The sequence below is a fragment of the Mobula birostris genome, chromosome 8 (genome assembly GCF_030028105.1).
Source record: "Mobula birostris isolate sMobBir1 chromosome 8, sMobBir1.hap1, whole genome shotgun sequence".
Classification (NCBI taxonomy): domain Eukaryota; kingdom Metazoa; phylum Chordata; class Chondrichthyes; order Myliobatiformes; family Myliobatidae; genus Mobula; species Mobula birostris.
In genome coordinates this window covers 102,491,521-102,507,429 of record NC_092377.1, presented here as the reverse complement: position 1 = coordinate 102,507,429, position 15,909 = coordinate 102,491,521, and the positions used below count along the sequence as shown (strand labels likewise).

The 15,909-nt window shown below is 44.6% G+C and overlaps 1 protein-coding gene across 2 annotated transcripts in view; it reads left to right on the top strand.

Annotated features, from left to right (window-relative positions):
- The window catches only part of LOC140201546 (thrombospondin-2-like), a 135,943-nt gene that overhangs the window by 27,247 nt on the left and 92,787 nt on the right, over positions 1-15,909 (top strand). For both annotated transcript variants that reach the window (XM_072265827.1, XM_072265828.1), the window contains exons 5-6: positions 12,302-12,498; positions 13,798-13,938. In XM_072265827.1, the coding sequence (XP_072121928.1) occupies positions 12,302-12,498; positions 13,798-13,938 (338 nt within the window). The remainder of the gene's footprint in view (positions 1-12,301; positions 12,499-13,797; positions 13,939-15,909) is intronic.

Below are 15,909 nucleotides of genomic sequence, written 5' to 3'. Positions count from 1 at the left end.
CAACTGTGACAAAACCCAATTTCCCTCGGGATCAATAAAGTATGTCTATCTAGCTATCTATCTATCTATCTATCTGTCTATCTATATTTGTATCTATACTTCTTATCCATGTACTGAAACAAATTTCTCATAGATGTTGAACATGAACCTGCATCCACCTCTTCTGCTGGCAGCTCTTTTCATGCTCGCACCACCCTCTGAATGAAGAAGTTCCCTTTCAAGTTTCCCTAAATACTTCACCTTTCACCCTAGACTTATAACCTTTAGTTCTCGTCTCACCCAACCTGAGGGCAAAACGCCTGCTTGTATTTACTCTATCTCGCCTTATAATTCTGTATACCTCGATGGGATCTTCTCTCCTGCTCCTGAACTCCAAAGTTCAAAGTAAATACATTGTTGAAGTATATGTATGTCACCATGTACAATCCCAAAATTCGTTTTCTTGCAGGCATACTCAATAAATCCAACAACCATAATACAATCAATGAAAGACCGCACTAAGAGGGCAAAAGGCAACAAACTGCAAATTCAAAAAGGACTAATAATAATAATCATCATAATAATAATAATAATAATAATAATAAAGACGTATAAATACTGAGAACACAAGATGAAGAGTCCCTGAAAGTGAATCCCTTAGGTTGTGGGAACATTTCAATGATGGGGCAAGTGAAATTGAGTGACGTTATCCCCTTTGGATCAAGAGCCTGATGGTTGAGGGATAATAACTGTTCATGAACCTGGTGGTGTGAGTTCTAAAGCTTCTGTCCCTTCTTCCTGATGACAACATGTAGCACAGTACAGGCCCTTCAGCCCACAATGTTGTGCTGCCCTTTTCACCTACTCTAAGATCAATCTCACCCTTCATTCCCACACAGCCCTCCATTTTTCTATCATCCATGTGACTATCTAAGTGTTTCTTAAATGCCCCAATGTATCTGCTCTACCACCTCCCCTGGCAGGGCGTTCTGTGGACATCCCCCCTATACTTCCCTCCAGTCACCTTAAAATTATTCCACTCGTGTTAGCCATTTCCACTAGGGGGAAAAGTCTCCGGCTGTCCATTGGATCTATGCCTCTTATCATCTTGTATACCTCTATCAAGTCATCAAAGAGAAAAGAACTAGCTCACCACGTTTATAGCAATTCACTCAGCATTATGTATTAGTCAAAACATTTTCCCCAGCACTATTGAATATCACTTTGTATATGACATCACTGCTTCACGGGTCACTGTGACAGACACAGAAGCTTTTGTGAACACCTGATCTCCTGCTGTGGGGAAATGGGGCACCTACATTTGGCTCCAAACCTGAATACTGAGGGAAAACAAGGTCTTTCAGGGGTCTCTGTTGTTCTGCGGCGACCACTCACACCCCTGCAGTGGAACTTGGGGGAGAGAATACAAGTACAACTAACTTAATGCCAATACTCTGGCAGTACAAATCCTCTGGGAATATCAATTGTTGTAGAACAAAACTCCGCAAATCACATTGGACTAAGAATGGAAACAGGGATGGATTTAATGAACAAAATAGGAACAGAGTGCATGTTAATGAGTGCATGTTTCTGGCTGAAGTTCATGGAGTGTTGAAGGCACTTCTCTGCCAGCTTTGCAGTTTACATTATTGTCATTGGAAGTAGGAGAATGACTGTGGGCTTTATCAGGAATTGGGTCTGTATTAACAATTTCTTATTGTGTTAATATTAAAATGCAGTTAATCACTGTGCTGTTGTTGTGTACATAGAATATGAAATCACAATGATATTATTGTTCCCCGGTTTTGTTTTTTCATCAACAATATTGCCCATTGATACTTCCTAGAGCTCCATTAGGAATTTTTCATAGTCATAGAACTCTACAGCCCTTCAGCCCATCTAGCCCTTGCCAAACTGTTATTCTGCCTAGTCCCAGCAACCTTCATCCAGACCATAGCCCTCCATACCTTTCCCATCCCTGTTGCAGTTGAACCTGTGTCCACCAGTTCCACTGGTAGCTCATTCCACACTCGCACCACCCTCTGAGTTGAGAGGTTCCTCCTCAAGTTTCCTTAAATATTTCACCTTTCACCCTTAACCCATGCCCTTTAGTTTTTATTTATTTATTGATATACAGCATGGAATAGGCCCTTCCGGCACTTTGAGCCACGCTGCCCAGCAATACCCCTGATTTAATCCTAGCCCAGTTACAGGACAATTTATAATTACAAATTAACCTACTAACAGGTAAATCTTTGGCCTGTGGGAGGAAACCACAGCACCCGGAGGAAATCCACGGGGTCATGGGGGGTGGGGGGGGATCATACAAACTCCTTACAGGCAGTGGTGGGAATTGAACCCGGGTCGCCAGTACTATAAAGTGTTGTGCTGCTTCACCCTTATCCAATCACAGTGGAAAAAAGCCTGTTTGCATTTACCCTATCTATACCTCTCATAACTTTGTATGTAGTTCTTCTATATCATTTTGTTTGCCCGCAGACAATGTGTAATATAAGCCGTTCACTAGACTACCTGTTGGTCAGGGACAGCCCCATAAACACAAAGTTCTGAGGATACCAGGCACACCAAGCAGCATCTGTGGAGTGGGAAATTTCAGATTGATGAACGTTCATCACAATTAGATACAGGGATGGATTTAATGAAGAAAGTATCGAAGAGACTCTGATGAAACATTTTCTTAAAAGGCCACGATCTCTTTTTCTCTTTCCATGCATGCTGACTGAGATGCTTATTTCAGATTTCCGGCCACCTGCAAGATTTTGTCGTGCCTCCTGCTGTCAGCAAGTTCTTGCAGATGCTGGAAATCTGAAGTAAATTCTGGCCAAGGCAAGTGTCACCTTGCTTCCAGCACCAGAACCATATATCCTTGGGGTGTGAGAGGAAGTCAGCACACCTGGAGGAAACCCATGCAGACACAGGGAGAACATACAAACAGTGCCAGGATTCGAATCCCAACCTTACAGCCAGTGCTGGAAAGCATTATGCTAACCAAGTTGCTAACACGCCACGGATTACAGGCAGTGCTGCTGAGAAGGCTTGCCTGTGGGGAATATGGTGTGAAGATAGGATCATCATCGTTACATGCCGTGTCCTATGACATCATCATTGTATGCAGTGCAATATGTTGTGGGCGATCAAGGTCTATAGGCATTATAGTTCTTGGCAAGGTTTTCTGCACAAGTGGTTTGCCATTGTCTTCTTCCGGGCAGTGTCTTTACAAGACAGGTGACCCCAACCATTATCAATACACTTCAAAGATTGTCTGCCTGCATCAGTGGTCACATAACCAGGACTTGTGATAAGCATCAGCTGCTCATACGACCATCCACCTCCTGCTCTCGTGGCTTCACGTGACCCTTATCAGGGGGATGGGGGCTAAGCAGGTGCAGCACCTTGCCCAGGGCTGACCTACGGGCCAGCAGTGGGAAAGAGCGTCCTACACCTCCTTAGGTAGAGATGTATCTCCACCCGACCACCTAATGAAGGTAGGATGTTGTTATTAAAAATTCTGCAGGATATAATTATAACACTCAGTAGAAATACAGTCATAGTGATAATTATGGTTTTGAGTAGGCACTGAAACCTCTTCGTTTGCCTTTACACTTTGTACTGTTGCAGCTGCTAAAGGGAGTTATTCACTGGATTGCAACAGAGTGAGAAATACCAGTGAGGATTGAGTAGCTGAGATAGAATGAATGTGGAGAGGATGGTTCTTACAGTGGAAAGGGATAATAAATCAGCCATGATCAAATGGCGAGGCGGTCTCAATAGGCTGAATGGCCTAATTCTGTTCCTATGTTTTATGGTCATATTCGCAGTCATAGCCCATTCACCTGTTGTTACTCTACACACTTGCAACAAGATCGCCAATGTGCGCAGCGCTATCAGACTCCTAATCAGGGTTTATGAGTGATAAGAGTGCTTCCATGGTAACACACACAAAGTGCTGGAAAAACTCAGCAACTTCAACTGGAAAGGAGAAAGAAATCAACATTTGTGGCCAAGACTCTTCACCAGTCCTGATGGAGTGTCTCAGCTCAAAATGTCAATTCCGCATTCCTTTCAATAGATGCTGCCTGAGCTGCTGAGTTCCTCCAGAATTTTGTGGGTCTCCTTCTGGATTTCCAGCATCTACAGAACCTCTTGTGTTTTTATTAGAGCTCTCCCATGGGCTGGTTGAAGAAAACCTTTTCAAAGTGATCACTTTCAGTCTTAACCACTTCCAGCAGTCACATGATTGGATGGTGCTTTCCCTGGCCTCCTTTGATCTGTTGCAGGATCACAGAAGATTTACAGAAAGAAAGAAGGTGATTTGGCCCATCAGGTCTGTGTTGGTGGAAAAATTCTTCTTAGTCTAATCCCACCTTTCAGCAATAGTATGTAGCCCTGCAGGTTACTGGTCTACCAAGTCATTTCAAGTCAAGTCTTAGTTATTGTCACATGCACAATTACAGTGAGCAACAGGTATGATGAATAACTTGCTTGAAACAGCATCACAGGCACATAAATGTAGACAACACACAGAATATAATTACTGCACACTCAGTAGCCACTTTATTAGGTACACCTGTACACCTGCTCGTTAATGCAAATATTTAATCAGCCGATCATGTGTCAGCAACTCAATACATGAAAGCATGCTGACATGGTCAAGAGGTTCAGTTTTAGTTCAGGGCAAACATGAGAATGTGGGAGGAATGTGATTTCAGTAACTTTGTGGAATGAACTTTGGTTCCAGACAGGGTGGTTTGAGTATCTGAGAAACTGCTGATCTCCTGAGAATTTCATGCATAACCGTCCCTAGAGTTTACAGAGGATGGTGCAAAAAAATCCAAAAAATATCCAGGAAGCAGCAGATGTCTGGGTGAAAATGCCTTGTTAATGAGAGAGGTCAGAGGAGAATATCAGACTGGTTCAAGCTGACAGGGAAGCGACAGTAACTCAAATAACCATACATTACAACAGTGGTGTTCAGAAGAGCATCCCTGAACACACACCATGCCAAACCTTGAAGTGGATGGACTACAACAGCAGAAGACCGTACCGGGTTACACTCCTGTACCTAATAAATGGCCACTGAGTGGTATACAAGACAGTGAAGAGAGCGATATAAACAAACATGTAAAAACAAGACCTTGGTGCAAATAAACATTGCTGTTTAAATGTGACGTAGTTTTCTGCATCTTCTCTCTTTTCAGATGCCTACCACCCTCTGGGTAAAAAACCTCTTTCTGATCTCCCACTTAACCCTTTTATTAATTATTTAAAATCGATATTGTTCTGCTGAGGAAATGCGGAGAGGGCATGAATACTTAATGGCAAGTAGAACCAAAGCAGTGACTTTACAAGATGGGTGAGCCCAGCCATTATCAATACTCTTCAGAGATTGTCTACCTGGCGTCATTGGTCACATAATCAGGACTTGTGATATGCTCCAGGATATAAACCATGTAGACAGGAGTGCAGTTCAAATTGAGGGATATAGACATGTAGACAGGAGTGCAGTTCATATTGAGGAATATAGACCATGTAGACAGGAGTGCAGTTCATATTGAGGGATATAGACATGTAGACAGGAGTGCAGTTCATATTGAGGGATATAGACCATGTAGACAGGAGTGCAGTTCATATTGAGGGATATAGACCATGTAGACAGGAGTGCAGTCCATATTGAGGGATTTAGACCATGTAGGCAGATGTGCAGTTCATATTGGCATCTTGGTGGGTACAGACATCATGGTTGAAGGGCTAGTTCCTGTTCTGTTCTATGTTCTATTCCTTTGAATTCCCTTAAAGCTGTCTACTCAATGAGTAACTAGCTCAAGTGGGTATAGTACCATAAGACAATAAGACGTAGGAGCAGAATGAGACCATTCAGCTCATCAAGTTTGCTCTACCATTCAATCGCGGCTGATTTATTATTCCCACTCAATCCCACTCTCCTACCATAGCACTTGAAGCCCTTACTAATCAAGAAGTTATTCCTCTACTTTAAATAAGCCCAATAACCTGGCCTCTACAGCCTTCTGTGGCAATGAATTCCATGGGTTCGCCACCATGTGGATCAAAAGAAAAATCTGCTCATCTCTGTTCTTCTATTCTGAGTCTATGCCCTCTTGTCCTAGACCCCCCCATTGTGGGAAACATCCTCTCCACATCCACTATATTTAGGCTTTTCAATATTTGATAGGTTTCAATGAGATCCCTCCTCATTCTTCTAAACTCCAGTGATTACAGGCCCAGAACTATCAAACACTCCTCATAGATTAACCCTTCCATTACTGGGATAACTCTCGTGGACTTCATCTGGACCCTCTCCAATGCCAACATAGCTTTTGCCTAAATAAGGGGCCCAAAATTGGTTTAATAACTAATGTAACTAAGGCATGATGAAGCACTAATGCTCAGTACCTGATTTTTTTCCCATTTAGCTTGTTCAATTTTATTATTTTTGTTCAGAGATACAGCTCAGTAGGAGGCCGTTCTGGCCCAATGAGCCCGTACTGCCCAATGATACCTATGTGACCAATTAACCATCTAATCAGTATGTCATTGGACTGTGGGAGGAAACCAGAGTGCCCAGAGGAAACCCAAGTGGTCATGGGGAGAACATACAAGCTCCTTATAGATATTGGCGGGATATGTCCCAGGATCTCTGGCGGTGTAATAGTGTGGTGCTAACCGCATGATTTTCCATGGCAATCAAAACAAATTACCAGGTCCACTGTTAAATGAAAGGATGTATCATCTCTCACAAAAGTTACCAGTTAATTGAAGGCTCATCATGTGCTGGCCTTAATAAGTCAGAGAATTGGGTTCAAGAGACACGAGGTAATGTTGCAGCTCTATAAAACTCTGGTTAGACCACACTTGGAATATTGTGTTCAGTTCTAATCATCTCATTATAGAAAGAGCGTGGAAGTTGTAGAGAGGGGTAGAGAAGATTTACTACAATTAGAGAGCACGTCTTTTGAGGAGAGGTTGAGAAAACTCGGCTTTTCACTTGGAGTGAAGGGGAATAAGAGGTGACCTGGTAGTGGTATACAAGATGATAAGAGAGATACATGTTGTAAATCAAGTGGATAACCAGAGGCTTTTTCCCAGTGTGGAAATGACTAATATGAGGAGGCATCATTTTGAGATGCTTGGAGGAAAGTATAGAGGAGATGTCAGAGCTATGTTTATTACACAGAGACTGGTGGGTGTGTAAAATGCACTGGCAGGATCTGTGATACAGGCAGATATACTTTGGGGAAGTTTAAGAAACTCTTAGATTAGTAAATGGATGAATAAAAAATGCAGGGCTGGAAGGGTTAAATTGATCTTAGAGTAGGGTAAAAAAAGTTGGCCCAAAGGGCCTGCATTGTGCTGTAAAGGTCTATGTTCCATGCTTAAAATGGAAAAGGAACAAAGCATCCATTTAGGAGAACTTTCTACAGCCTCAGTCCTGCTTGGTGGCACAATAATATCAGCGCCGGACTCTGGAGCAAAGGTTCCCAAGTTCGACTCCAAGTCAGGTTGAGCATCGAGCTAGCAACTCGCCTCGTAAGAACAAGAATAGCTTGCTACGGAAACACCGTCATGGCGGTGCCCCGATAACTCCACTGCCAAGTTAAGGGCTATTCTTCATCTTCTTCTTCTTCTTCTTCTACAACCTCAGGATATCCAGCCAGTGAAAGAATAGTTCTGCTATTTCTGCACTGCTGTGATATAGGAAATCTGTGCACAGCAAGATCCCGCAATGATGACAGCGCCCACTACTCTCTGCAGCTTCTTTCATCCTTGCCCAATTGAACTGCGGTACCAGACCTTGATGTGGGGAGAAGATGCCTGTAGTGTTAGAACCCGCGTTGTTGGCAAAGACACTTGGAGAGTATCAGCATCAGGTTTAGTATCACTGGCATGTGTCGTAAAATAAGTTGTACTGTGGCACAAGATATTATTAAAAAAAACTATAAATTACAATAAGAAATATATGTAAAATTAAATAAGTAGTGTAAAAAGAGAACAAAAAAAGGAAAAGAAAATAGGTAGTGTACATGGGCTCATGGTCCATTCAGAAATCTGATGGTGGAGGGGAAGAAGCTGTTCCTGAAATGTAGAGTGTGTGTCTTCAAGCTCCTGTACCTCCTCTCTGATGGTAGCAATGAGAAGAGGGCATTCCCTGGGTGATGTGGGTCCTGAATAATAGATGCCACCTTTTTGAGGCATCGTCCTTTGAAGAAGTCCTCAGTGCTGGGGAGACTCGTGCCCATGATTGAGCTGGCAGAACTTACAGCTTTCTGCAGCTTTTTCCAATCCTGTACAGTGGCCCCTCCATACCAGACGGTGATGCAACCAGTCAGAATGCTCTCCAGAGAACATCAGTAGAAATTTGCAAGAGCTTTTGGTTACATACCAAATTTCCTCAAACTCCTAATGAAATATAGCCGCAGTTGTGCCTTCTTTATAATTGCATCAATATGTTGGGCCCAGGATAGATCTTCAGAGGTGTTCACGCCCAGGAACTTGAAACGCTCACCCTTTTGCATTTCTGATTCCTCAATGAGGATGAGTATGTGTTCTCTTGGCTGCCCCTTTCTGAAGTCCAAAATCAATTCGTTGGTCTTACTGGTTGAGTACAAGGCTGCTGTTGCAACACCACTCAACCAGCTGATCTACCTTGCTCCTGTACACCTCCTTGTCACCATCTGAAATTCTGCCAACAGTAATTGTGTCATCATCAAATTTATAGCTAGAATTTGAGCTGTGCCTAGCCACACAGTTGTGGGTGTGGAGAGAGTAGAGCAGTGGGCTAAGCACGCGTCCTTGAGGTGCACCAGTGCTGATTGTCATCGAGGAGGAGATGTTATTTCTGATCTGCGCAGACTGCGGTCTCCTGATGAGGAAGTCAAGGATCTAGTTGCAAAGGGAGGTACAGAGGCCCAGGGTTCGGAGCTTGTTGATTAGGACTGAGGGAATGATTGTGTTGAAGGTTGTGATCAGTAAACAGCAGCCTGATGTAGATGTTGTTATTGTCCAGGTGATCCAAGCTCAAGTGAAGAGGTGGTGAGATTGAATTCACAGTTAGATCTGTTGTTGCAGTGGGCAAATTGCAGAGGGTCCAGGTCCTTGCTTAGGCAGGAGTTGATTCTGGCCATGCCACTCAAAGCACTTTATCACTGTAGATGTAAGTGCAACTGGGCAACAGTCGTTGAGGCATCTCACCCTGCTGCTCTTGGGCACTGGTATGATTGTCGCTCTTCTGAAGTAGGTGTGAGCCTCCGACTGAAGTAGTGAGAGATTGAAGATGTCCTTGAACAGTTAGTTGGAACGGGTTTTTACCATGTATACCTTCAGGGCCCGATGTCTTGTGATGGTTCAACCTCATTAAAGATGTTCTGATGTCGGCCTCCGAGACAGAGATCACAGGATCAGATACGGCAGGGATTCACATAGGGAGAGTTTTATTTTCCCTTTTAAAGCCTGTATAAAAAGCATTGAGCTCATCTGGGAGCCTTTCGCCTGCCAGAGTTGACATGCATCCAATTCCATCTCTAACTTCAATAGGAATTGTTTTATCACTCTTAAAATAGCATTCGGTAGATTGCATCTGGAAGTCTTGTGTAGTTCTGAATCACCGGTCTTGAATGCCATGGATACAGCCCTTGGCAGACTAAGATTCTCTGGGTTCATCCACGGCTTTGGTTTGGGTATGTCTAGTATGTTCATCCAACACAGGCCTTGATGAATTTAGTAACAACTGTGGCATATTCATTCAGATCCAAAGATCCAAATTTCATGACATGTGCCAGTGATAATAAACATGATTCAGAATCCCTGAATAGTCCACTGACAAAGCAGTCCCGTAAGCACTCTTATACCTCTATTGAGCCCTTCCTCCTTGGTCCTCACCAGGTGACAGATGGTGCTGTCATCTTTAGTCTCTGCCTATGTCCTGGGAGTAGGAGCATGACCAGGGGTGACTGGTCTTTGCAAAGTGTGTCCGTGGGATGGAAGGCAAAGTATTCTACATGGTTGTACAATGGTGGTCAAGTGTGTTGGCTCCTCTTGTTCCACAAGTAATATATTGGTAGTAGTTGTTCAGAGACTTCTTCAAGCCGGCCTGATTTTGAAATCCCCCGCAAGGATAGTGAAGGCGTCAGGGTGTGCTGTTTCACAATTGCTGATCACGGTGCTCAGCTCCTCCAGTGATTGCCCGACGTTGGCCTGAGGCAGAATGTACACGGCTACCAGGATGACAGTGGAACACTCCCTTGGCCGATAAAAATGAATGGCGCTTGACCATTATATGTCCCAGGGTCTGGCGAGCAGAACTGGGACAGAACAGTCATGTCTGTGCACCACAGTGAGTTCATCATGAAGCATACATCTCCTTCTCTATTTTTAAAAGACTCAACTGACCTGTCTTTGCGGAAAATGGAAAGCCATTAATGATTGCAGTAAGGCATTTGATAAGGTTCCCCATGTGAGGCTCATTCAGAAAGTAATGAGGCATGGGATCCTCCAGAATTGGCTTGCCCACAGAAGGTAAAAGGTGGTGTAGATGGTTTGTGCTCTGCATGGAGGATGGTGACCAGTTGTGTTCTGCAGGGATCTGTTCTGAGATCCCTCCTCTTTGTGATTTTTATAAATGACCTGGATGAGGAAGTAGAAGGGTGGGTTAGTAAGTTTGCTGATGACACAAAAGTTGGGGGTGTTATGGATAGTCTGGAAGGTTGTTAAAGGTTACAATGTGACATGAATAGGATGCAGAACTGGGCTGAAAAGTGGCAGGTGGAGTTCAACCCAGATAAGTGAGAAGTTGTTCATTTTGTAGGTCAAATTTGAAGACAGAATATAATATTAATGGTAAGACTCTTAGCAGTGTGGAGGACCAGCAAGATCTTGGGGTCCATATCCATAGGACACTCAAAGCTGCTGCGTAGGTTGACAGTGATAAGAAGGCATATGGTGTGTTTGCCTTCATCAACTGTGAGATTGAGTTCAAGAGCCATGAGGTAATGTTATAGCTCTATAAGACCTTAGTCAGACCCCACTTGGAGTATTGTGTTCAGTTCTGATCACTTCACTACAGGAAGGATGTGGATACTATAGAGAGAGTGCAGGGGAGACTTACAAGGATGTTGCCTGGATTGAAGAGCATGCCTTATGAGAATAAGTTGAGTGAACTTGGCCTTTACTCCTTGGAGCGACAGAGGATGAGAGGTGACCTGATAGAGGTGTATAAAATAATGAGACGCATTGATCGTATGGATAGCCAGAGGCTTTTTCCCAGGAATGAAATGGCTACCACAAGGGGACATAGTTTTAAAGTGCTTGGAAGTAGATACAAGGGGGATGTCAGAGGTAAGTTTTTCACACAGAGAGTGGTGGGTGCATGGAATGCACCATCAGCGAAGAGATGATGCAGATACAATGGGGTCTTTTAAGACCCTCTTAGATAGGTACATGGACCTTAGAAAAATAGAGCACTATGCGGTAGGGAAATTCTGGGCAGCTTCTAGAGTAGGTTACATGGTCGGCACAACATTGTGGGCTGAAGGGCCTGTAATGTGCTGTAGATTTCCTGTTCTATGTTTCTATTAACTGGCTGCAGCGCTGTGTCCAAAATTCGGGAGTTGAGCCATATTTCCATGAAACAAGATACACTGCAGTCTTTGATGTCCCTCTGGTACTGCAATCTTGTTCTGAGTTTTATTTTCCATAGACTATACATTTGCTAGCAGGATAGTGTAGGAGTGGGGAGTCTAAGACCTCTGCATTTCAATTGTACCTGCAAATCAGCATGCCTTTCCCACTCCAAAAAAAAATTTCAGCAAAATTCTGCGACGGTGCTCGTTCCCCACCCTCTGAGGGGAAACTCAGCTGCAGTACAGGTCAGTGGTAATCTTTAGTCAGTGGGCCGGGGCGCTGAAAGGATGATGTGTGTTGGATTCCAGTCACTGGCAAAGGCAGCAGACTTCATATCTGGGCCATGGTTTGCTATCGATTTTCTGTCACCGTCACCCTCTCCAGTCCTCAGCAGTGATTATTTTGGCTGCATGGGGATTCTGGAACTGGCTCCCCCATGTACAGCTTCTGAAGCGAGAATGATTTGGATCACTAGCAAGACTGTCAAAGCCCATTCCTCATGATAAAGGGACAATGTTTTGTTGATTCAGTGCTTTGATGTTTTTGCATCTCCAGTAAGTGGAATTAGCATTTCACTTGACGGGCAGCTGTTTTGAAATCTTGACACTCCTGACCTGCCCACCGGCTTAGTACAACACTTCAAATTTTACCTTTTGTTCTTTCACAGCCGAGGCCATGAGCAGTCACGAAAGCCACGAGTTCACAGCGGTCAGCCCGGCTATGAAGAGTGAGTTCATTGGCCAGAAAACCAACAAAGTGGTGGATTTCTGTGACCACTCCTGCTCTGACATTGGAAACATGTTTAAAGAGCTTAATGGACTAAGGGTTCTTGTGAGCACTCTGGCTGACGGACTAGTTAAAGTGGTAGGTACACAGAAGCAGCCTTTTATTAAATACAATGCATGTCACATCATGTATACAGGGGAACACAAGCACACACCTTGCCCTGTGTACATGGGGAACACACAGGGAAATACGCCACATTGTGGATATGGAAAAACACAGGTACACAGGAATACACTTCACACTGTGTACATGAGAACACAGGTACACAGGAACATACTTCAGACGGTATATATGGGGAAACCAAGGGATATAACTCATCCTGTGTATATGGAGAATATAACTCACACTGTCTGTACAAGGGAAAATAGGAATATACTTCATAGTATGTGCACAAGGGAACACAAATGGAGAGAAATGTGTCACATATTAGGTATAAAGGGAAACAAGAGAATATACTTCACACTGTGTATATGGGCAAACATAGATACACAGAAAACTGTATAGCTCACACTGTCTGTCTAACTGAACATGGCTACACAGGAATGTACCTCACATTATGTATACAGGGGAACATGGGAATATACTTCACACTGTGTACACAGGTAAATGCAGGTACACAGAAAACATATCTCACTGTGTGCACAATATCCCATGCACAATCAATCTTCAGGCCATGACACTCAGAGACTTGCACTAGATTAGTATTTGTGACTCTGCTTTCAGGCTATTGTAATTATGCATGTTAATGTGTGACTTGTACTGTGTGTGCCTGGTGCTATTGTAATTATACGTGTTATGTGTGACTTGTGCTGTGTGTGCCTGGTGCTATTGTAATTATACGTGTGTGACTTGTGTGGGCACGTGGCCAAGTGGTTAAGGCATTGGACTAGCGACCTGAAGGTTGTGAGTTCGAGCGCCAGCCGCGGGAACGTGTTGTGTCCTTGAGCAAGGCACTTAATCACATATTGCTCTGCGATGACACTGGTACCAAGCTGTATGGGTCCTAACGCCCTTCCCTTGGACAACATTGGTGTCGTGGAGAGGGGAGACTTGCAGCATGGGCAACTGCTGGTCTTCCATACAACCTTGCCCAGGCCTGTGCCCTGGAGAGTGAAGACTTTCCAGGAGCAGATCCATGGTCTCACAAAACTAACGGATGCCTTTATGTGTGACTTGTGCTGTGTGTGCCTGTTGGTATTGTGTTTTGTACCTTGGCCTCAGAAGAACGCTGTTCCGTTTGGCTGTATTCCTGGGTATGGTTACAAGGGGAGCTTGAAAGGGGCAAGTATGTAAAGCGGGACATGTTTCTCAGTGTCTGGATGTAAAAGACAGATGAAGCAGTAACCTTGCTGCCCTGGCCAATGTTTTTTTTTGCAGACAGAAGAAAACGTGATAATCCGGGACATCCTGGAGGAGTCGCTGAAGAAGGTGCGCCCAGGGCAATGTTGGCACAGCGGGCGGCTCTTCGACAACAATGAGGAGTGGACGGTGGACAGCTGTACGAAGTGTACATGCCAGGTGAGCTGAGTTCGCCCTGGGCCTGAAAGACCCACTGCACTGGGCAGTGCGAGCAGCTGGCATGTCGCTAAGTGCCCAGCTGGTGATTTGCACAGGTCTGATTCTTAAAATGAAAGCACAAAATTTGCTTAAATTCGGGAGGAAGCACTGAGTTTGCAGACGGGAAGTAATCTCTCTCCAGAATATATGTTTCTGCTAAATGCTTCTCAGTATTTATGTGAACTTTGACCCTTGGGACAATCTGTGTTAAAGAAACAGCAAGAGCACGGTTCTCCGTTCACAGGGTCATAGGGCTGTACCACACGAAACCAGGCCCTTCAGCCCTGCTTGCCTGTGCTGACCATATTGACTTTCTTAAGTCTGTCCCGTTGACCTGCGTTTGGACCATGTTCTTAGTATGAATTCAGGAGGAGCCTCTCCACCCAGACTGCACTAGAGACAGATTTTAGATGAAGCTAGGTGAACCGAGGGAGGGCAGAAGGGGAGCGTGAGGCTGTTTTTATTTTAATTTATTTAGAGAAACAGCATGGTAACAGGCCTTTCCAATGAGTCCGGCTGCTCAATTACACTCATGTGACCATCTGACCTACTAACCCGCCAGTCTTTGGCATGTGGGAGGAAACCCGAGCACGCAGAGGAAACCCACGTGGCCATGGGGGAAGCGTACATGGTCCTGACAGACAGTGGAGGGAATTGAACGTGGGCTACTGGTGATGCTATGACGTTGTGCTACTGTCTTGTCCCATCAGCAGGAGCAGCAACCAAAGCAAATTGGGCTGAAATGCCAGTTCTGTTCAGCGATCACAGTCACTGACAATGACCAGACCCACCCACTTTACCCCCAGCCCAAGGTTTGCTCCACACCTTCCCCTGCCCAGTTCTCTGCTCAATGGGCAGACAGTGATTGTGTCCGTCTGAGCTCCTTGGAGCTGGGCAGCCTGGAACTGGAAGGCATGATGGAGAGGCATTGTCATGCACGCACAGCCAGCTTCCAGGCTGCAGAGAAAACCACTGCAAAGGGTGAATAATGACTTTTAAAATCAGATTTGTAACAGATGTAATTGCAGTCTGCGAATAGTTTTGGTTCTCAGTGGATCCATTCCCAGGAGCCTGGCAGAAAGATAAGCTACCTGAACGTGTCTTTAATTATTACAGGGGTGGAGCTCCAAATGAATTAAAGACTTCTCCTTGATTCACTGGCAAGAACTTACCCCTCAGCTGACATCCGTACAACAGCTCGCACGTTATTAACCTTCATGGGAGTTTGCTGTGCACCAATTGCCCATGGAGTCTACCTGTAGTAACTTACGGGCTGCTAAAGTGTTTTGGGACATGCCAAGGCCAGCAAGGGTCATGTAATTCAAGGTTTTATCTCGTTGCTGCCTGTGGATCATGCCTGTCTGTTCACCACTCCCACATCCGCTCCTCTTCTGAGCCATGGCGAGAAGCCCGGTGACAGCAGCCTGCTCGCTGCTGTATCTCGATTTGAGGAGAATTTCCAAAGCCTTCGGAGATTTGGCCATGGAAATAATCAGCAAAGGCTGTGGCAAGCCCACGCTGCTTTCAGACAGTGCAGGGGGAGACCCTCCTGCTTCTGATCCTTGTCACTGCTTATTGAAAGAGTTATAGAATCATAGAGCACTACAGCTCAGAAACAGGCCCTTCAGCCCATCTAGTCCATGCCCAACTGTTATTCTGCATTGTCCTGTCTGGACCATAGCCCTCCCTATACTTATCCAAATCGACTACCTCCGATTGCAGCTTGTGCCTCACTTGTGGCCCCCTCTTGAGTCCTTACATTAATCCCACCTCCCATTCCAGCAAACACCTCCTTATCAACTAGTTACCTTCTGAAAATTACTGATGAACTGAATGCTGCTATGGAGGAGCCCATAAACTAACTTCCGTCCTTGTGAATGAGGGAGGTATGCGTCTGCCCTGATTTGAGTTACACATGGGTACCAGGTCCTT